Raw genomic sequence first — 23,531 nt, 5'->3', positions numbered from 1 at the left:
GGATCCTTCCTGCTACCCCTGAATCTCTGCCTGCTTTCCAGCTTGAAGTTCCACTGCCAGTGTCCCCACCTGAAGTTCCGGGGTCCCCGCCTGAAGTTCCGGTGGCGGTGTCCCCGCCTGAAGTTCCGGTGGCGGTGTCCCCGCCTGAAGTTCCGGTGGCGGTGTCCCCGCTTGAAGTTCCAGTGCCTGTGTCCCCACTTGAAGTTCCAGTGCTTGTGTCCCTGCTCAAAGTTCTACCACCTGACTGTACGTATGCCTTGAATGGCCCCATGGTCCGTAAGCAAGATCTGGAGATATTTGAAAAAGCTTTGCAAGAGGCAAACGTCTCCCCAGTAAGAATGTCTAAAGCAAAAAAAACAAAGGGAAGAAGGAAAAGTTTTCTATCTCTTCTGTTGGTACATATGGTATGGATGCTTTTGACCTAGAGGACTATGCCTATGTGGAACCACCTGTTCACACCCAGAGGGCCAGGCATGATCATGCCCCAAGTGGATCAAGGGGGTATTGAACATATGACTACCTGTCTAGTGCCCCTGTTAGTTTGCCTCTGAGCCAAACCTCAGTTCCTTTCAGCCTGCTTTACAGCTATGCCTACTTCTGCATGAAGTACTGAGGGCGATACAGTTGGGTATAAAACACTGCCTCACTCTGAGGGCTTGGTCAGTTCATTGTCTCTTGTTTCCTGTGTTCCTGTATTCCAGTGGTCCTGTGTTCTAGTTACAGCGTTCCAAGACTGACTCTGGCTTCTGACCCTGGCTCTGCTTATCATTTATTCTGACTTCTGGAAACCCTGACTACGGCTTTACCTCGACTATCCTTTGGTAAATTCCTGTCAAGCCCCCGTGCACAGATTCACAGCCCAGGCGGCTTATTACCTTGTTACCATGGGCTGTGTGTATTTGCAAGGGTGAGCATACATCTCTGCACCATGGACTCCAACCTAGGTAAGCCCTTACACTCTCTGCCTGTCATTTCTGTGTGTGAGTCGCTCTTCCCCTTCTATCACCGTTCCAAGCAGTTCGCACATTACTGCTCCCAATCACTGCAATTCTCTCTGCTAGGATTACATAATGTATATACTATTTTCTTCAATTTTATAGAAGAATAAATACATGATGTATATATTATATGCTAATTTCTTCAATTCTTCTTATAAATACAATTTTTCTTATTCCCGATCAGCAGTCATGTGACCGCCCGGCGCTGTCTTCCTCCGATGTTTGTATTACAGAAGGAGGTTACGTGACCGCTCGGCAGATGGCCCAGCCCCTCCCTCTGTAATACATACAGCGGAGAAGGACAGCACTAGTCGGTCACATGACCGATGCACGGGGATAAGAAAAACTGGGATCTTAGAAAATGGCATATAGTATATACATCATGTAATCCTAGCAGAGCGGCTGACGACAGTGGCTGTGTGCACTGCCTTAACAACCCCTTCAATATATTTGCTAAATCTTTTGGGGTTTGTCTTTTTATGTTTTGCGATCTGTTGTTCGTTTTGAATTTTTGCATCCTTGATTTCCTTTTTACACATTGTTATATTATTTGTAACATTTAAACAATATGCTCGGGATCTTTTCAAAGCTTGGACAGGGTTTGTGACATCAGCTGACAGCGGGCTGCCAACTACACTCCTGTGATCCAGAATTACAGCCAAAAAATTTCTAATATGGTTTCATTTTTATAGGAACAGAAATTTCACATAATCATCCAAAAAAAACAGCTAAAGGACAATCTTTCAGTATTTTATCTTTTGTTTGATTTCAGAATCTTCAGAGATCCTGCAAGAATAACAAAAAGTGGCTTCACTTATTTTACTATTCTTTTTATTACAATTGTCAGTTTATTCTTCTATAAAATTTTACAACGGTCAGAACATATTGAACATGAAGATTTTAAAGACTATATCCAGTTAAAACATTATTTTATTTGCAAAATGGTGAGGCTAGAATGACTGCAATATACAATAAAATGCTTGCAGACAAAACAAAAATAAAGCTGGCAGCTTCTAGTGTGACACCATGTTTGACTAACGCATGATGAGTATTTTAACGAGGGTCGGCAAACATCTTATATTTCCGAGCTTTTGAAGAATTGGTTTTGGGTTCTGGGGTGATCTCTAGGTCCTTCCTGTCCACTGTAGGTTTTAAAGTATATCTTTGCAGTATAGTAGTAAAAAACAAGAAGAGTTCCATACGAGCCAGACTTTCTCCTGCACAAATGCGTTTACCTAGAGAGATAGGACCAAAAAAAAAAAAAAGAGAAGAAATAAATCAGTATTTCAATGCTATTACAAGCCCAACCTGCAGTGCAAAATCATGTTTCTTTTCTTACATCAGGGGACACAGAGCCATAGCCATAGTACTATGTGGGTTATATTGGCATATCAGGTGCTGGACACTGGCACGCCCCTTAAGGCGTAAACTTCCCTCATATAACCCCTCAGTTTTTTCACCAGTGTCTAAGTTGTTGGGCACTTGTAAGAATGTGTTGTACTGAGCTCCACAGGCAGTAATCCTTTGATGAGAGCCAGCTGTCCTGACCGGATCCATTCTGATGTCTCCGTAATGGACTAAATGAATGGTACCTGGGCCTCATCATCCGAAGACACAAGGTTTTGATTGCGAATGCTTTTACAGCTGGGTCCTGGGATCCAGTACATTTTGATAGTAAAGCCAATAAAAGTTTACTGACAGGGTCTTCTCGCAGGTCCAGGATTGCGGGATTACCTGAGTGTACCCCTGTTCCTGAAGGTTTCCTTTCAAGCTGATAAACCCTGCTGTGAGGAAAGGTAGAGGAGATTTTCTCAGGAATCTCTCCTTCCATGTATTGTGTTGTCATGTCATGTCTATGTGTCACCACTGTAGGCTGTAGGCTGTATTGAGCACTCACCATTCTGACGCTGGAAACAGCAGAAACTCCACTCTCATCTCTGTTCAAGAGTAATGAAGGGGGTTCTGATCCCTTCCTGGGCCCCCAGATTGGTGGTTTTTGATCCTTTTAATGCCAGCCAGCTGCCTCTTTTTATAAAAAAAATAAAGTTTTTTTAGGGCAGGTCGCGGCCGCTCGTCAGGCGGAGGATTTCCCCAGCCGCCGCCACCCGCCATGATGCCGGCGCTCACACACTTCCCTGTTGAAAGAGGAGGGGGGCATTTTCCCACGGGGGCGTGGCTAAACTGCATCAGGCGCCGGCCACATGTGGAGGAAGTAATTTAAGCTATACAGGAAAAGCTGCAGTCTGGCGGTGGAGGTACAGAGCATAGTGGTTGCTGGTCAGGTTTGGTGACACAGGTATCCTCCTTTTGTTGACAACATTGTACTGTATGCTAGGACTAATAGCAGCTTTTGTACTGTACTATAGCCTAGCAAGTGTAACATTCTTTTGCTGGTACTGCCTCTGCTTTGTGCTGTAAGCTATGAGTGACAAAGGGACCAGGAACTCCTCTAAGGGTTCTAAGGGGTTAATGGTATACAACAAACTAAAAACCCTTCCAAAAGAATGTCTTCCTCCCCTGAAAGGTAAAAAGAAAAATATGGCCAGTCAGATGAGCTGGGTAGAAAACTTCTGTCCCTGTGTATTTCATACAAACAGGTTTTTTCTTCTACCATTTAAAAGATTATTACTATGATGTCTCTCCATAGTAGGACTAAACATAGCAGATTCCCATCTAGTCCTCTGGGCCCTTTTGTTGAGGTGCAGGAGGCTGGGGATCAGGTAGATCTTCCCAAATATTGGAAGATACTTATTTTTCCTCTTTGGAGGATCCTTAGCCCTTGTACACACGGTCGGACATTCCGACGGAAAATGTCCGATCGGACCATGTTGTCGGATAATCCGACCATGTGTGCTCTCCATCGGACTGTTTCCGTCGGAATATCCGACGGACCAAGTTTTCCAGCTTGGCTATAACATTTTCTGACAACATGATCCGATCGGACCTTGTCCGATCATGTGTAGAGAATTCCGATCGGACAAAGTGCCACGCATGCTCAGATCAAATTCCTACACCAAAGCTATTGGCTACTAGCCTGAACATAGTCCTGTCATAATGAAATAACGTCACCACATTCTGAACGATCGGATTTTCTGACAACTTTGTCCGACCGTGTGTATGCAACAGTTTCGGACAAAATCCGACGGACAAAATCAGACGGATTTGGTTGTCGGAATGTCCGACCGTGTGTACAAGGGCTTACAGGGAGGGAGTAGCCGCACAAGTCAGGTGTTTGTCTACTCCCTTACTTAAACCTTACTTAACCCTTACTTAACCCTTTTGTTGCCTGCAGCACAGACTGTTGAGGTATCTACCTCTAATAGGGTTCATTTGAACCTCCCCCACCTGGGGATGTTTTTCCTATTCATGCATAGCTATGTATTCTGAATGGGAGCATTTCTATGAAAGAAATGGGGGGTTCCAGCTAATAATGCTGCAATCACCTCAGTGTGCAGAGTCTCACATGTCCAGTGGAAAATGCACTGGTGTTAAAGGATCCAGCAAGCTAAGATGTCTTTTTGCAGTTCTGGCTGCAACTGGAGATCCATTAATCCTTTAACGTCTTCTCCACTATTTTGGTGGAGCACATTTTGAGTCACGCCAATGCATTGGAATATGGACTCCAAGGAGTTAAGAAACAGGAGTGAGATACCTGAAAGTTCTGCCTGATCAGCAGGTCCGGCAAGGGGCTGATGTATTTGACGCACTGTGTCTCACAGATGCTATGAAGGACTCGATCGTTTAAGCCCTATGGCTTATACTTTGGACTAGTGCATTTTTGCAGAGGTCCGTGGCTGAAATATTAATCAGCCGAAGCACCAGGTGAAAACCCTTAGCCAGTCTGTGTCCCTTTCTGGGGTACAACTATTTAGAATGGATAAGTACATCCAAAAGGGGTAAAGCTCTCTTTACCAGTAAAAGTAGGTTCAGACAGTTCTCCTTTAATCGTGCAGTCTCTCCTATGCCTTAGTTCCCAGGGGCAACACCAGGATCTTGGGGGCAGAAAGCCCATAAAGAAGAATGCTAAGGCCTTCTCATGAAGGAGCACCCCCACTCATTCGGGTGAGGGGAAGGTCCTGAGATTCTTAAAGTCTGGCAGGAACAATGTTAAGAGCAGAGGGATTTCTGCGATTTTCTTCTCTAGGTTACATCTAGAGTTTCAAGAGCTGACTGGCCCGGATGGCCCAGTCGGCTTTCGATCTGAGGGTCCGGGGTTTGGGTACTGTTTTGGTGCTGCCTGTGGGGTCCTTGGGGCTGCTGATGTGGCAGTCTTTATGCAAGAGTGTCCATCTCCTCAAACAATGCTCCTAAGGTTCCAGAAAAAAAAAAATAAGGAAAGAAGAGAAGTGTCTCTTTCTGGCCTCTGGATCAGCTGTTATCCCAGTCGCTGATATCTGAGATTCCCTTAGTGGAACAGGTTTTTTTTGGTGCAAACCTTTTAAGCCAAAACAGAAAGGTAAGACCCATTCTAGATCTCGGAGATCTGAATCGGCACTTAGACTATCGAATTATGAAAGGATCGGATGTTCGTGTCCATCCTGCAAGGGGGGGAGTTGCATATCTCCATATGCCAAAGTTTCCTGATTACCCCAAATTTCTGCGGTTTGAAATATAAAATCATTTTTTCAATCGTGGCACTGCCACCCGGCTTAGCCACAGCACTACGAGTGTTCTGAAAGATTCTGCCACTTCCTTTAGCCAGGTTAAGGGCTCAAGTCATAATGGTCCTAGCCTATTAAAAGGATCTACTTTTAATAGATCATTCAGTCTCAGGTCTAAAAACAGAGTCTGATCTCAGCTGTAGATATCTGAAATCTCTAGGTTGGATTCTCAGCCTAGGAAGATTCTCCTTAAAACCATCAAGGAGGTTACTTGGGGGCTGGTTATAGATACCATACAGAAGAAGATATTCTTACCCCAGACGTGAATCAGTTCCATTGTAGAACTAATTCAAGTTCAAGATAAGGGAAAATTCCTTCATTCGGCTGCAGGAGATTTTTAGGGGAAATGGTGGCCTCCTTCAGGGCCGTCCCTTACGCACAGTTTTATTCAAAGACTGCTTCAAGACACCATCCTGTCAGTCTGGAATAAAGAGGATTCAGGCCTTGTATGTTTCCAATACGCTTGGCTCCCAACTTAGGTCAGAGCCTAAATTGGTGGTTGTTATCCAGCAGGAGGGAAAATCTTTATCCTGCAAGGTGTTAACAACAGATGCCAGCCTTCTAGGCTGGGGAGCAGCCCTGGAAGAAGATTCTGTCCAGGGGAGATGGTCCAGGTTAGAGGACCTTGCCTATCAACTTTGTTGGAAGTTTCAGGCAATACATCTGGCCATAGAATCTTGGCGGTCAGATTACCGGACTGTCCTGACAGGATTCAGTCTGACAGAGCCACGGCGGTGGCTTACATCAATCACAATTTTAATATTTCAGGCGTACTACTTGAGACGGCAACAATTATTTCCGGGAGAATGATCTCTTCACCCCGACATCTTCCTAACAATATGTCAGATGGGTTACTTCCGGACATGGACCTATTCGCGTTCAGATTCATTAATAAGGTCGACAACTTTATGTCAAACAAGGGATCCGCTCTGCTACTTACATGCCTTTGGACTCTGCCATTATTGCCAGACCTTCTTGTACAAGGTCCGGTATTTCATCCTAATTTTCAGACAAGGAGTTTAACAGATTTGACTGTTGAATCCCACTCTATAAAAGATCGTGGGCAATCTCCTTCAGTAGTGTCTTCTTTGACTAATGCCAGGAAGCCGGCTTCCAGAATCACTTACTATAGAATCTGGAAGGCATAGGTTTCATGGTATGGATCCAGGGGTTGGCACCCCAGGAAATATGTCAATAGGCAGGATTCCTGCATATGGGATCTGAAATGAAGCTGGCCTTGATTTTTTTTATCAAGAGCCAGATCCAGGCCGTGTCAATGTCTTTTCCTATGGCCTCTTGCTTCCCACTCTTGGTGAGTAGCTTATTCAGGGGGTAACATGGTTTATCCCCCTATCAAGGCACCTTTAAATCCTTAGCATTTAAAATTGGTCTTTTCGGCTTTGCTGAATCAGCCGTTTGAACCTTACCGTTTGAGAAATTCTCTTGGTTCTTTGACAAGAAAGATAATCTTTTTTGCTTGCCATTTCTTCTGCTAGAAGAGTATCGGAACTAACGGCTCTGTCTTGTAAGAGCCATATTTCAACATACATAAGGATGAGGTGGTTTGATGGCCTCATCCTGAATTCTTACCAAAAGTGGTAACAGGTTTTCATATAAACCAAGATAATAATCTTCCTTCTTTCTCCCCAGAAGCCTTAATCTGGGGAAGAGAAAGCACTACAGTCTTTTGATGTAGTAAGAGCAATCAGAATCGATTTAAAGGCGACCGCTCAGGTTCGCAAAACACAGGTTTTGTTTGTACTGCCAGAGGGTCCAAAATATGGACAGGCAGCGTCAAGATCCACTATTTTCCAAATGGGTTTGTCAAGTGATTGATCAAGCTTCAGCTTAAAGAAAATTCTTCCTTCTCAGATCAAGAGCATGCTCATCCAGGGCAATTAGTGCCTCTTGGGTGGTGCATCCTCAGGCCTCTATGGCTCAGATCTGGAAGACCGCAACTTGGTCTTCGGTGCAGACGTTTATCCGATTTTATCAAATCGATATTGCCTTTGGGGACAGCATACACTGCAGGCTGCAGTATGAGACCTCTGGCCTCCTGTTTCCTTGATTCTGACCCCCCCCCCCCCTTCAGTTGCCATTGCTATGGGACATCCCACAAAGTTATTACTATGGCTCTGTGTCCCCTGATGTAAGAAAAGAAAATAGGATTTTAAAAACAGCTTACCTGTAAAATCCTTTTCTTTGATGTACATCAGGGGATACAGAGGTCCCTCCCTTCTTCTTCTTATACACTTTGATTGCTTGGCTATAAAACTGAGGACTCCCAGTAATGGGAGGGGTTATATGGGGGAAGCTCACGCCTTAAGGGGTGTGCCAGTGTCCAGCACCTGATACGCCGATATAACCCACATAGTTATTACTATGGCTCTGTGTCCCCTGATGTACATCAAAGAAAAGGATTTTACAGGAAAACTGTTCTAAAAATCCTATTTTGTCAGTACCCATTGCCCAGGAATACCTCATTCTATGCTTATGACGTGGAAGGCCAGGGCTTTACAAATCTATGTATCAGAGTTTCTTTGCAGACAATGTAATTACATTTTTTTATTCTTTTTTTTTATTCTTTTTTTTACATTCTGTACAACTTTGTAACTTAAAGTGGCTGTAAAGCTTTAAAGTTTTTCACCTTAATGCATTCTATGCTTTTCCTTCTCTGCTGCAGCTACCCCCCCCCCCCCCCCCAGAACTCCCCCTCAGACCTCCCCCTTTTTCTTTCATGAGCTCACTCCAATCCAGCAAAATGCATGAGCAAAGTGTCTCCAGCTGCTGTCGCTCTCTTTATTGGACAGATTGATAGCAGCATGAGCCATTGACTCCCACTGCTGTCAATCAAAAGCTGTGACACAGGAGTGGGGCTGAGTTCCATGGGGGCAAACGATAAAGAGGAGGGGCCTGGAGCAATGGAAGGAGACCCCAGAAGAAGAGGATCGGGGCTGTTATGTGCAAAACCACAGAGCAGGTAAGTATAGACATGTTTGTTATTTAAAATAAATAAATAAATACATGTTTACCAACCCTTTTCAAGCCCAACATAAGGATTATTGTAAACTCCCTCACATCCTTCTCTGTCTGATTGCTGGGTTAAGAAAAAACAATTCTAAATTCCCATTTTTCCACTCCTAAGCCATATGATCATCCAACGCCGGGAACTTCTCATTGCTGCTTATTTCCTGGAAGGTCTTTCTTTGAGATGGCTTCCTCTTAGGATCCAGAAGAGGCCTGATTAGATTGTAAGCTCTAACAAGCCTACTGTATTAAATTGTATTGTACTGTCTACCCTCATGTTGTAAAGCACTGCGTAAACAGTCAGCACAGGGGGGGGTGAAGGGAGCCAGCTTGCAAAGGTTAATAGGTGGGCAATGAACTAGCAGTCCCTACAGCTGGAAAGAGTGTCAGCAAGGGATTTAGATGGGAGACTAGGGTAAGTATAATTGACTTCACCAGGTAAGAATAAACTATCAGTTGGCAGGATGGATTAGATGGGGGGTACTGGATGGAAAACAAAATTAAATTTGCCATGATCATAGCACATTCTTGATTATGGAGAGGAAAATTATGACACCGACGATTTGAGAACAGAAATGAATGCCATGAGACTACAGTTCTGTCCAGAGAATATCTCACATGATTGCAAAGTTGGACTAAAGAGATTAGATCAAATGTTAAAAAGCAAAAATCAAAGCAGATAGTGAAGTAAGAGTTGTCCCTGTGGGATTAATTTCAATACATATTTATATTTTTACTCACATTCAGATGTAATATTACAGTGCAACATCCATACTATGCTATAATGGGAAGGACATGTTGTTGAGGCTTGAATGTAATTGCTTTTTTGGATTAGAGCCACTGTGTAATAAAAATCACACACACACAGGCTGAGCTGGATGGACCTTTGTATTTTTTCAACTTTATGAACTATGTAACTATATACAAGTCTAAGCCCTTGTACACACGGTCGGAAATTCCGACAACCGAATCCGTCGGATTTTTTCCGTCAGATTTTGCCCGACGGATTTTGTCCGAAACTGTTGCATACACACGGTCGGACAAAGTTGTCGGAAAATCCGATCGTTCAGAACGTGACGTTATTTCGTTACGACAGGACTGCGTTCAGGCTAGTAGCCAATAGCTTTGGTGTAGGAATTTGATCTGAGCATGCGTGGCACTTTGTCCGATCGGAATTCTCTACACATGATCGGACAAGGTCAGATCGGATCATGTTGTTGGAAAATTTTACCGACAAGTTGGAAAACTTGGTCCGTCGGATACTCCGACGGAAACAGTCCGATGAAGACCACACACAGTCGGATTATCCGACAAAACGGTCCGATCGGACACATTCCGTCGGAATCTCCGACCGTGTGTACAAGGACTGAGAAAGGATTGCCTCTTTAATCATTACAAAGTTCTCTAGTACCTGCAGAAAATGGCATGAAGGCATCATTCTTCTTAAAGGCTCCGTTCTCATCAAGAAAGTGCTCTGGGTCAAACTGAGTTGGGTTCTTAAACCATTTAGGGTCTTTCAAAACTGATGTTAGTATAGGAGCCACCACAGTGTTCTGAAATGAAAATAAAGAACTCAATTATTTGATTTTCTGATTGGAGAAACATCTTTTACATAAGGCAGTATATATAGCAGCGCAGAAGCTTCAGTGACTCCTTCAGCATCTCGCGTTGCCGGATCACCATACTAATGGCAGAATGGAGTGCATTGGACTTGTGCAGTGCAACAATGTTTGGATGAAAAACTGAAGTACTGAGCAGGTATCCTGAGCTCCCTTTACCCATCTCAAAGTTTCCTTGTGTTTGTTTGAACTTCCCCATGTAATGCTCAGTCTTTGTCACAACTATGAAGTGTACTCTATGGGACTGAATTACTGAATGAAAATAAGCTATTAACATTGCAAAGCAAATTGCAATTTGCAAAAGAATTTGCACTAGCCTAGTGAATGAGGTGAAGCTCTGCTGACTTTCCTCATCAAATCATGTGCAAGTCGAATACTTTTTTTCTTTTTTTTTTTATTATCTTTGCACATGATTGAGTATTCTTTGCATTACCTGTGCTTAAGGAAAATTCCATTGCTAGTACAGTGACCGAACAGCCTGTTTGTCCTTAGTAAATATTTAAATAATATAAATGTGGTAACATAGTAGATAAGGGTGAAAGAAGGCCAAAGTCCATTGCATTTACCATATTCCAAATTATTAAGGTATATAAAAATATTGCTGTAGTACGTATGATCCAGCAGAAGAAACAAAATTATATTGAGGAAGCGGCATTCATCCTGACAGTGGGGGAAATGTTTTATTAAACGTTTTAATGGCATTAATCAGTGGACCTGCAATTATTTCGCTAATTAACCACTTACTGACCAGGCCATTTTTTGCGATACGGCACTGCGTCACTTTAATTGACAATTGCGTGGTCGTGAGACGTGGTACCCAAACAAAACTGATGTCCTTTTTTTCCCACAAATAGAGCTTTCTTTTGGTGGTATTTGATCACCTCTGCAGTTTTTATTTTTTGCACTATAAACAAAAAAAAGCAACTTTGGAAAGAATGACCCAGCAACAAAAGAGGAGAAATACAAAGTGTGGCGCTAAATCCCCCAATAATTCACCAAGAGGAATTCCAAAAAATATTCAGCCGGGTGATGTCACTTCCAGTCACAGCCAAGACCGGAAGTTTAGAAGAGATAGTGTTTGTGCGCTGGAGAACTCACTGATAAGTTTAATTTTAATATGAGTTTTTGCTACATGTGACAGGCTCAACCAGGACTGGGGCTTTTGGAGGTGACTGCATGGAGGCCTCTTGCTTAATGACTATGGGCGGTTGCTTTTAAGGTAACTCTATTCTTTGGGAGATGTGTGCTTGGGGGACCCTTGGAGTGGTCTTATTTTGCATTCCATGTCCATGTCTCCCCAAAACACACATACTCTGGGAACTGTAGAACCCAGATAAGTATCTGGGGCCTCTATGCCCAAACCAGAAATGACTGCTTTAGACTGTGATACTCAGAGCAGATGTTAATATGATCAGCTCAAATAACCTGATATTGGGGTCTCCTGCTATAGTCTGCTTATTAAGGTGTTAAGTGTTTATTGTTAAAGTATGTCTCTCCCATTGTGCATTGTTAATGGAGTCAACTATTGTTTCTGTCTGTCTGATCATCTCTTGCAAATGTGATTACCTTGTTATCAAACCATTGTGGGATGTTTATGTGTATGATAATGTGTAATGTACTTTGTATGCAGGGTTGTAAGCTTGGTGCCGAATGGTCTGGGTGGGCACTGAGTCACCTAGGTGGCTAGCTGTTTAATTAGCTTAATGTTTATGTTTTTGTAGGCTGTTCCTTAGCTATGTTAATTATGTTCCTGTTTGCAATTTGCATTGTTAGGCTAATGTGATCAGGTTCCACCTGATCTTCTGTGCTATATATTCTGTGTGAATTTTCAATAAAGTGTGTTCCAGTTTGCATTTAAGCTAGGGTTGTCTAGTATCTTGGGTACAATATTCAGCTATAATATCTGGTTCCTGGGTTCAGACTGGACTAAGATATATAAAAATTTATAAAAAAAATCACTACACTATATGGACCTTTATTATTACATGTGATGGCAAATTGAGTAAGATTTGTGAGCATAACATCGCTAGCTTGGGGATGAGACTGTTTATTGTCCATACAAAGTGCAATGTGACCTGGATGTGAATATGCTTTCATTATTCAGGTGAGCTGATACATTGCGCATCGGTGGAACACGGAACTTTTTGGAGTTAAGCCACCTAATCAAGAAATTGCTATTGTACCATTAGAGACACTGGATTTTATGGGACTTTATATGTTTTGTCCTATAATATTTCACAACATTTAAAGCACTGGTGATCGGGATCACTCACTGCCCAGAATATTTATCTATCACAATTTTTTCTAACATATTTAGCAAGTCAATGGATGATTTTATTTTTTTAGAGTTTAATTGCATCTTTGTATTGATTTTGATATATTTATAGAACCAATGTTTGTTTTAGTTTTTTTAAATATTATTGATGTGATTATGTTTAGTATTTATTTAAAATTATTCACTGGATTCAACACTACATATTTATTATTTGTTTTTGATTATTAGGGTATTTTTGGAGGGTTATTTTTGTGAATTCCTATTGGAAAATTATTGGGGGATTTAGCACCACACTTTATATTAATTTTAACACCTATAAGGATTTAAAAATGCTGCTTAAATGCTGTATAAACATGGGGTATTGATGCAGGTGTGAACAAATTCAAAGCCTGTGATATCTTAGCACATACCTGGCCTGCTGCCAAGAGCCCATTTTTGTATTATCTGATAGAAAAGTATGAGCAAACACTTTAGCATTTTGCAAAGATCAACACTCAAAACATAGTTACGCCATCATCAACTAATCATCTAGCCCATTTTTACATAGTTTTGCTAAAAACTGATTTCTAACTATGTACATGAGTGCACTTTGCACTATGTTCTTTATGACCATTATTCCCACACATCTCTACCATCACCTTGGGAATGTGGTATCCTCGGAAGGTGGTGTCTTTGCTAGCAGCATGTACTAATCCTGCAGGTAAAATATCAGCAAATCTCTGTATCTCATGTATAACGGCATCTGTATATGGCATCTTGCTCCTGTCTTCCACAGATGGAAGGCGATCTTGTCCAATCACAGTGTCAATCTCCCGATGGACCTTTTCTTTAGGTTGTATAAAAATCATGAAATAAATAAGACATTTTTCTCATACAAAAATTAAAAATAAAATAATTACTTCCAGCACTTTTATAATTTGTAAGTATGGACACTTTCACACAGTTTAAATGACAGAACAAATGATATAAGGCATGATCCATGTGTACATTATATGCTCCATACCTATGGAGTCATACATTTTAAGGGGATCTGTTGGAAAATAAAACAGCTGCAGGGGTGACTTCTATACTGCCTTAGAAATTTCAAGGGTTGGAGCAAGGGAGGCAGATGACAGAAACATGATGTGAGATCTGTGGGAGAACCAAGGTTTAAAGCTTCAGTGGATAGTCAGACAGGATGGGAGCTAAAAATGAAAAAATCACCTATAGACAAGACAAAGACCAAAAAGGGATACATGAGTAGAAGGATGGATGTGGCACTTAGTTACAAATCCGGTAATAGCCATTAGCCCACAGGGATCACCTTTCCAAGCTCATTTTAACTATTAAACATGCAAACCAAGAAAGAAAACCAGGATCACAGACTGTATTGGGTATAGGAACATGGGAAAAGGATAAATGAATGAGAGTTGATGGCTGGTGTGTGCTGCTGAGTCAAAGATGCTGCTTACTGTCAGAGTTTGCACTGTTTCTGAGTGGGACTGTGCTGCCGCACTTGTTTAGAGGCTGGAGGAGAGGGGTATCATTGGCTTCATACAAGATTGTTGCTACAGGTCAGAGTTACCACTAATGCCACAGGTTTCCATGGGAAGCACCTTTTGAACTCTCAGGGTTCCATATCTCTAGAGAACAGGATGAGCCTTTACAACAGACTCCAAAGTAGTGAGAGGCCACTGGCCTTACCATCATTACCTTCATAAAAGGACAGTGCCACCCTTACTTGGAACTTAGTTTGGAGACTTTGGAGACCCCCTTTACCCTGTGATTTCAAATCTTGAGCTCTCCAATGCTGGACTCTTGGTCCCAACATTTAGTACCACACTGGCAAGTGGGAGCGGTTTAAGGAGACTTTAGGACCATTCAACCTCTAGTTGAGCATATGCCCCCCCCCCCCCCCCCAGATTTAGGATTCAGGTACCCAGAGGGGATTGGATCCACAAATACTTGGTTCTTGTATTGTCATTTTTGTATTGTTTTACAATATTGTTTTACTTTGTTTATTTCTGTTGCTTTTTTGTTGTTGTTGCTTCACTGGGTGTGCAGCCTGAATGCATGCTTCTCCTTCAGCCTGGGTGTGGCATTAACAGAAGGGTCATTATTATCTGAAATCATGGGGTCTATCCATCAGCAGTTCTTTAGGGAGTAAGTGCTACAGTGATAATAGCATTGGCCATTACTGTATATTAATATTTAGAAGTTACATTTAGGTTTGGGTTAAAGAATGGTTTAGAATTTAGTAGTTTGGTTAAAATGGAGCTTTAAGCAAAATGTAAATGCAAGTTCTACTGGGAGAAACAACACATGTTTTTTGCTTATATATCCCTCACCTTTTCTATTTTATTGCTTGAGCTGTAAAGTCTTTGCTGGCATGCATGCACAGTATATACTTCGGTTCTTGCAGATAAGAGATTCTGGGAATGTAATTTTAAAACTTGATGATGAGGTTAACTCCTATGTGTACATAACAAAGACACGTCACACTGGATGACTATATAAAATGCCTTTGGTTTACAAACAAGACATATCATTAGCAAGTCAAAACGAGCACTTAAAGACAGTATGGTTTTTGTTTCCTATTTAGATGAACCTTAATTTCATTCATTTTTTAGTATAAAGAACATTTTTTTACAAAGCTATTATGTGGACATTAGCTCCAAAGATGGATTTAGAGCAACACATAATGTATAAAGAGCAAAGGTAATACCTTGTATCTCTGGGTGTTTCAGCATTATTAGGAAAGCATATCTCAGAGTACTACTTGTAGTCTCTGCACCAGCAAAGAACAAGTCAAAGACTAATCCCAATAGGTTTTCCTCATGAAATTCTGTAATTGGGTTATGTTTCTCCTGAAAGAAATACACATAATTGTAGGTAGATGTCTATATATGCATACATTTATTGTGTAACATACATATATGCATACAAAAATATGAAAGCAGGCAGAAAGGCTGCCAGCCATGATACCTATGTTGTGCGTTTGTGTCAGGAATTACCTGAACAATAATTCTAATAAATAGTTTTACAAATCGGATTTATTTTTTAAAAACATAGATCAAACCATATGAATACAGACTAAATATGGAATATGTATTCACAATAAATAGTTAGATTATGGATGGACGTAAATAAAATCTTACATGAAATAAAAATTGTTAGGCAACACTTTCTAATTGGTTTTGACAATATGAATGGAACAAAAGGATCAATTTCTCCCTGTGGACACAATAACCATGTATGTATAATTAACTATCAGACAAAATGTCTATGATTTACTCAGCCAACAGTTACTCTGCAGCACGAGCAAGTATTAAACTACATAAAAAATGGTACGCTAATATAGCGTCAAACAAAAGATGATGACATTTTTAAAAAGCACAAATAAAGTTAAAGAAAAATCCAAACTGGTTATTTTATCGGGGGGAATAATAATCAAAATATCATGAAAAAAATCAATGTGCAATATTTACCCTTCCAAAATGTCTGCTGGCTTACAATGGTCGTTACCAGAGTCCCCAAGATGGCTGCTTTTCCCAAAATGGTGTCTTATCAAGGTGGAGCTGCATTTTGGCACCCTCAAAGTGTCAAATGATGAGGCATGATGATAAGCATATGAGAAGTGTATGAATTGTGATGGAGTGAGGTGTCCTGAAGTGTCCTTTTGTGAATGAAGTGAAGTCTGTATGAAGTGTATGAAGTGTCAATGGCTTCCTCTCCTGGTCCTATATACCGATCTGGACAATAAGCTCATAAAAATGTTAATAAGCTTAGCCCAGAAGGTGGAACTTCTTATCATCGGCTCATGTGGTTAACTAGTAATTCTGTTATTTGATTAGGCATTTCCTCTCTTAGCCACCAAGTGTATTTCTAAGACCAGGGATATATTTGTTCTAAATAACTTGTTGTAGGACTGTGCACTTTCTCATGATACAAGTGTGGTATGTGTGTATATATATATATATATATATATATATATATATATATATATATATATATATATATATATATATAATGATCTGGTAACGCCATTAGATGAGTATATATTTCTAATGCATTAATATTTTAAACACAATTATATTGATTAGGAAGATTAGAGATGTTTTACCTATATATATATATATATATATATTAGGATTAATTATACATTTAAGTAGAGGAAGAAAATAATATGGATATATATTTCTAAACACAATCAGATGTATACTTAAACTATCTCTATAAATGGGATATTTCTAATCAGATTAACCACTTATGGACCACCCGCCGTTGTTATACATCGGTACTTTAAAGAGGAATATTGTTGTTATGGCTGCAGCTAGCCGCCATAACCCTGATATCCTCTTCTTCAGTGAGCGGTCTAGTTTCAATTAAAAGTGGTCTCTGTGGCGGATTTGCCATGAGATCACTTTTATCGGGGGCTGGAGAGGGACCCCCCGCCCACCATGCTCCGGTCATCTCCGGCACTTACTGGAGCCCCGGGTAGTGGCGGATATGATCGAGTCCTCTTCCCTGCTTAGATTGCTGCCAAGTGAGGAAAAGATGGCCCCCACTTGGCTCCATAGCATCAAATGTCACTTCCCCCTAATGCTCTGTAATGGAAATTTGTAAGTTCTGTATATAATTGTATTCTATTTTGTATGTATTGCACACTGCCATCACTGGGCACATGGATCTAATAATGTTTTCAGTACATGTTTGCATTCTTTCGAATCCTGATTAGCCTGCCTATGTAACGTCCTTTGTTACCATAAACATACAATTGTAATATTAATCTGATACCTACATAATCATGTGTACCAAAACCTTCAATTGTGTCATAATAAACCTTCAATTGCGTCATAATAAAGGAGAACAGTTATGTGGAAAGATTCTGAGCATATCTTTTGTATCTGTTCTCTACTGCGATAGTTATTATTAATTTGGAACCACCAATCAATATGAGGATAGGAGTTGCCTATATCTATAAAATGTCCAGCTCATCTCCTAAAGAAGAATTTTTTTTTATTTATTTTTTTCAAATGACGGTTAGGTTTTTTTTTTTTTTTATTGCATTTTAGTGTAAATATGAGAGCTGAAGTTTTTTTTGTACCCCATATCTCATATTTAGGAGGTCATGTCATGCGTTTTTTCTATTACAAGGGGTGTTTACATTCCTTGTAATAGGAATACAAGTGACAACATTTTTTTTTTAAAAGGACAGTGTCAAAATAAAAAATAAAATGTAAAATAAATAAGAAAAAAAAGTAATAATTTAAAATGTTTCATCCCGCCGAGCTTGCGCGCAGAAGTGAAAGCAAACGCGAGTAGCGCCCGCATATGAAAACCGTGTTCAGACCACACATGTGAGGCATTGCCACGAGCATTCGAGCGAGAGCAATAATTCTAGCCCTAGAACTCTGTAACTCAATACTGGTAACCTGTAGACATTTTTAAACGTCGCCTATGCAGATTTTTAAGGATAAAAGTTTGTCGCCATTCCAAGAGCGGGTGCAATTTTGAAGCGTGACATGTTGAGTATCAATTTACTCGGCATAACATTATCTTTCACAATATAAAAAATTAATTGGGCTAACTTTACTGTTGTCTTATTTTTTAAGTAACAAAAAGTGTATTATTTTCCCAAAAAAGTGCGCTTGTAAGACTGCTGTGCAAATACGATATGACGGAAAGTATTTCAATGACTGCCATTTTATTCTCTATGGTATTAGAAAAAAAAAACAGTATATAATGTTTGGGGGTTATGAGTAATTTTCTAGCAAACATTACATATTAGATGATTAGTATGACAGCAGATAATACAATCATGACCTAAATCTATTTCAATGAGATATAATACATGAAGTTATAGTCTTATATTCATACATTTTTAGATATATGCGGATATGGTGCGATTTTCAATAGAATATTATCCTAAACATATAAACAAAGATTCCATAGTTCCCTTTTGGCATATTATGGACCATGGAGGTTGTAGATCAATATTTATGTTAATGTTCATAGTGAAATCTTGGTTGTATAGTGTCCACATATTTTTAAACGATGTCTGGGATGTATGAAATTGTGAGAGAAAGAAAAAAAAACAATTCTTTGTATGAATCAAGTTTTGCTCTGCTTATCTCTCTCAGAGCGGAGACAATAGCTGGTCATTGGATAACCAGCCTTAAATATCCTTTCTGTCCATAAGCCTACCTGAATATACATAGGGCCTTGAAAAGTCAGTTGATGTTTACTGTGTTTCAGAGTTTTATCACTAATAAAAGGGTCTTCAAATACATTTTACTTAGAATGTACCATATATACTCGAGTATAAGTCGACCCAAATATAAGCCGAGGTGCCTAATTTTACCACAAAAGACTGGGAAAATGTATTGACTTGAGTATAAGCCTAGGGTGGGAAATGCAGCAGCTACTGGGTAAACAGTGCCCATCTGCAGCCTCACTGTGCCCATTTGCAGCCTCCCTGTGCCCACTTGTATCATCAGTGCCCATCTGCAGCCTCACAGTGCCCATCTGCAGCCTCACCGTGCCCATCTGCAGCCTCACCGTGCCCATCTGCTGCCTCACTGTGACCATTTGCAGCTATAAATTTGATAGCCAAAACAGCATGTGTCTCCCGCTGTATCATGCAGTCTGTTCGGTTGCTGTCCACTGTAACAAAACCCTGCTTCCTCCTCGTTCATGATAGACAGAACACTGATTCAGTTTACCAGCATTGTATCTGTGTTCCATCTATCACGGATGAGGAGGAACGTGTTACCTAAAACACCCACTGTTTTAGGTATCAAAGGTACGGCTGCAGATGGGCACAGTGAGGATGCACCCTCACTTGAGACTCTCACTCGAGTATAAGCCAAGGGGGACTTTTTCAGCATAAAAAATGTGCTGCAAAAGCCAGCTTATACTTGAGTATATAAAGTAGTTATCCTTGGCTTGTACAGTTCAAGTTCAGCAAAAAGCCTGTTTAAACACCTCCAATAGGGGAAAAAAACACAGGATGTCTCTGTTTGAAAACTCAGGTAATGTGTCCTGAATCTGACCTTTGTTCTGGGGCTTATTTAGTTTGGAACATCCATATGAAATTATTTCTTCATCATAGTTCTGACACCTATAAGTATATGCTTACTCCCTTAGGTACTCCCTAAAGGTTATCTGTGTATTAATCTAGGTTCACATCTAGGCATTTTTTAGTTCATCTTTAGATCTGCAGAAACACACTACAGTCCATTTAACCATATTCCCTATGGGTCACATCTATACAATATTCTGTAATGCAATTTTTAGAAAGGCGCAGGGACTTTTTAACACTCAGCAAGGTGCATTTTTGCTAACATAGACTTCAATAGAATTCCATCAAAATCATATATACATAGTTTTTTTTTTACATGCTTTTGATGAATTTTCCTGCATGACAACAGACACTTCCACCTTCCTCCTGACGAATTAAGTAACTAACAATATCAATACATAGCTTGCCATTGGCCAAAACAAAAAAAAACGCAAAACACATTCAAAACGCATCAAAAACACACCACACAAGCATAGATGTGAACCTAGCCTTAAAATGATTTTAAAGACTCTGTTTTTTTTTTGCCTAAAAACAACAAACATGTCATACTTACCTGCCCTGTGAGATGATTTTGCACAGAGTAGCCCAGATCCTCCCCTTCTCGGGTCCCTCTTCGGCTCTCTTGGCCCGTCCCTCCTGCCGAGTGCCCCCACAGCAAGCAGCTTGCTATGGGGGCACCCGAACCAAGTCACAGCTCTGTTTGTCTATCGAGACATGGAGCAGCGGCCATCAATTGACTTTGGTACAACCAGCCTGTTGGATTTTTTGCATGTGCTTACTGCAGGCGGCTATAGTCGCTAGCAGTAATCATTGTGTTCTGTCGACCAGCAAGACCGTGACTGTGGATTGATGTGATTTTTCACAGGTTGCAGGAAACAAAATCACATGATCTATGGCTTGCCTTCGGCAGGAAATCAGCAACCTTGCTGAATATCTGAAGATCTATAATTAGTTACAAAATCAACAAAGCCCTTCAACATATATAAAAAAAAAAGTATCTCTGTATACTGTTTGGTTGCTCTCTGAAAATATTTTTCAGATTATCTGCTAAAAGTATTTTTACTACTTAAAATAATACTAGTTTGAATTTTTCTTTAGACTTAACATACAAGAGACAAATGTTTCCCAATCATTCCATCACTAGTTTCAGTCAATTCCTGGACTCACCTCTTCCATCCTTATCAGGAAACAGTCTATGAAGTCCTTTGGATTGTTCTCATCCAGAACCTCTCGGTGGGTCTTCACTGTTTCCCTTACAAATGAACTCAGCTTTTCAAAAATGATAAACATTTTCTGATGGGGTCCAGGAAGTTTGCTCATCAATTTTGGGAACACGCCCAGGATCTAAAAAAATATATGTGGTTTTAATAATGAAAGTCAATAAATCAACCTGTATTTCAGAAGATAATATACAGTGCTTTGCAAAAGTATTCACCCCCCATTTGGCTTTTTACCTATTGTGTTGCATTACAGCCTTCAGTACAATGTTTTTTCTAATCTGAATTATATGTGATGGATCGGAACACAATAGTCTAAGTTGGTTAAGTAAAATTGGAAAAATATATACATAAAACAATTTTTCAGAAATTAAAAACGAATGAGTGGCAATAAGGAGCCCATAAAAAAAAGCTCTGGTGTAACCAATTACCATCATAAGTCACATAATTAGTAATGATGTCCACCTGTGTGCAATCTAAGTGTCACATGATCTGTGTCGCATATCACCTAAGCAAGTGGCACCACTAACCAAACACTGCCATGAAGACCAAGGAACTCTCCAAACAAGTAAGGGACAATGTTGTTGAGAAGTAAAAGGCAGGGTTGGTTATTAAAAAAAATATCCAAATATTTTATGATCCCTAGGAGCACCATCAAATCTATCATAACCAAATGGAAAGCACATGGCACACATGGCAACAGCAAACCTGCCAAGAGACGGCCGCACACCAAAACTCACAGACCAGGCCAGGAGGGCATTAATCAGAGAGGCAGCACATAGACCTAAGGTAGCCCTGGAGGAGCTGCAGAGATTGATGTATCTGTACATAGGATGACAATAAGCCGTACGCTTCATAGAGTCGGGCTTTATGACAGAGTGGCCAGAAGAAAGCCATTACTTTCAGCAAAAAATAAAATGCCACGTTTTGAGTTTGCGAAAAGGCATGTGGGAGACTCCCAAAATGTATGGAGGAAGGTGCTCTGGTCTGATGAGACTAAAATTAAACTTTTTGTCCATCAAAGAAAAGGGTTTGCGCTATGTCTAGCGCAAACCCAACACATCACATCCAAAGAACAGGACTGGGAAACTGGTCAGAAACTGGTCAGAGTTGAGGGAAAGATGGATGGTGCTAAATACAGGGATATTCTTGAGAAAAACCTGTACCACTCTGTGTGTGATTTGAGGCTAGGATGGAGGTTCAACTTCCAGCAGGACAATAAATCCAAATACACTGCTAAAGCAACACTTGAGTGGTTTAAGGGGAAACATGTAAATGTGTTGGAATGGCTTAGTCAAAGCCCAGACCTCAATCCAAAAGAAAATATGTGGTCAGACTTAAGCCCTGTACACACGAGCGGACTTTTCAACATCCAAAGTCCGACGGACTGATTCCGTCAGACTATTCGATCGTGTGTGGGCTGCAACGGACTTTTGACTCGCCAAAGTCTGAAGGACTTTAGAATATGGAACATGCTTCAAATTTTTCCGAAGGAACTCCGCCGGACCCGGTCCCTTCGAAAAATTTGCTCGTGTATATGCTATTCCGACGGACTAAAACCGACGCTAGGGCAGCTATTGGCTACTGGCTATGAACTTCCTTATTCGAGTCCAGTCGTACATCATCACGTTCAAATCCGTCGGAGTTTAGTGTGATTGTGTGTGGCCAAGTCCGCTCAGCCGAAAAGTCCGTCAGAACTCTGTCGGAACTCCGGCAGAACTCCTTCGGAAGTCTGTCGGACATAAGTCCTCTCGTGTGTACGGGGCTTTAAAGATCGCTGTTCACAAGAGCAAACCATCAGACGTGAAGGAGCTGGAGCAGTTTTGCAAGGAGGAATGGGCAAAAATCCCAGTGGTAAGATGTGGCAAGCTCATAGAGGCTTATCCAAAGCGACTTGGAGTTGTGATAGCTGCAAAAGGTGGTTCTACAAAGTATTGACTTTAGGGGGAGAATAGTTATGCAAATTGACTTTTTCTGTTATTTTGTCCTATTTGTTGTTTGTTTAACAGTAAAAAAAACAAAAACAAAAAAAATCTAAATTGTGGGCATGCTCTGTAAATCAAATGATGCAAATCCTCAAACAATCCATATTAATTCCAGGTTGTGAGGCAACAAAACATGAAAAATCACAAGGGGGTAAATACTTTTGCAAGGCACAGTAATGCCGCGTACACACGAGCGGACTGTATGGCGTACTTAGTCCGTCGAAACACATTTCAGCGAACAATCCGCTTGTGTGTGGGCTTCAGCGGACTTTTTCAGCGTGCAGTCCGGCGTACTAAGAATTTCGTTTTTTTCTAAATTCTGTCCGTCGTACTTTGGTTTCAGCGGACAGTACGGTCGTCAGTAGGCTAGTTCGACGGACTAAGAATGGCGCATGCCCAGAAAGGATTTACACGACGGAAGGGTGCTTTGCTGTGTCTTGGACTTCCTATTTCTAGTCCCGTCGTACGTGCTGTACACGTCATCGCGCAAGCTTTCGACTGACTGTTTGTGCATCCGTGTGTGGTCAAGTCCGTTCAGTGGAAAGTACGACGGACTGTCCGTCGGATTGTATGACGAACTAAGTACGCCATACAGTCCGCTCGTGTGTACGCAGCATAAGCCTCAATGCTGGAACTCTCGCTGAAGGGTATCATGTCATCAGATACATTATTAGATTCTATTCAGG

At 40.8% G+C, this 23,531-nt stretch overlaps 1 protein-coding gene across 2 annotated transcripts in view; it reads right to left on the bottom strand.

Moving 5' to 3' along the window:
- Positions 1-1,812: 1,812 nt before the first annotated feature.
- Positions 1,813-23,531, bottom strand: part of LOC143982544 (cytochrome P450 2G1-like) — a 45,679-nt gene continuing 23,960 nt past the window's right edge. For both annotated transcript variants that reach the window (XM_077481390.1, XM_077481382.1), the window contains 5 exons: positions 20,811-20,987; positions 15,285-15,426; positions 13,219-13,406; positions 10,098-10,239; positions 1,813-2,233 (listed from right to left, as the gene is read on the bottom strand). In XM_077481390.1, coding sequence (XP_077337516.1) covers positions 2,052-2,233; positions 10,098-10,239; positions 13,219-13,406; positions 15,285-15,426; positions 20,811-20,987 — 831 coding nt within the window. In that variant the 3' untranslated portion in view covers positions 1,813-2,051. The remainder of the gene's footprint in view (positions 2,234-10,097; positions 10,240-13,218; positions 13,407-15,284; positions 15,427-20,810; positions 20,988-23,531) is intronic.

The sequence above is a fragment of the Lithobates pipiens genome, unplaced genomic scaffold, assembly GCF_037356315.1.
Source record: "Lithobates pipiens isolate NorthernLeopardFrog02 unplaced genomic scaffold, aLitPip1_a1.2 Scaffold_1, whole genome shotgun sequence".
NCBI lineage: Eukaryota > Metazoa > Chordata > Amphibia > Anura > Ranidae > Lithobates > Lithobates pipiens.
This window is presented reverse-complemented; position numbering and strand designations above follow the sequence as displayed.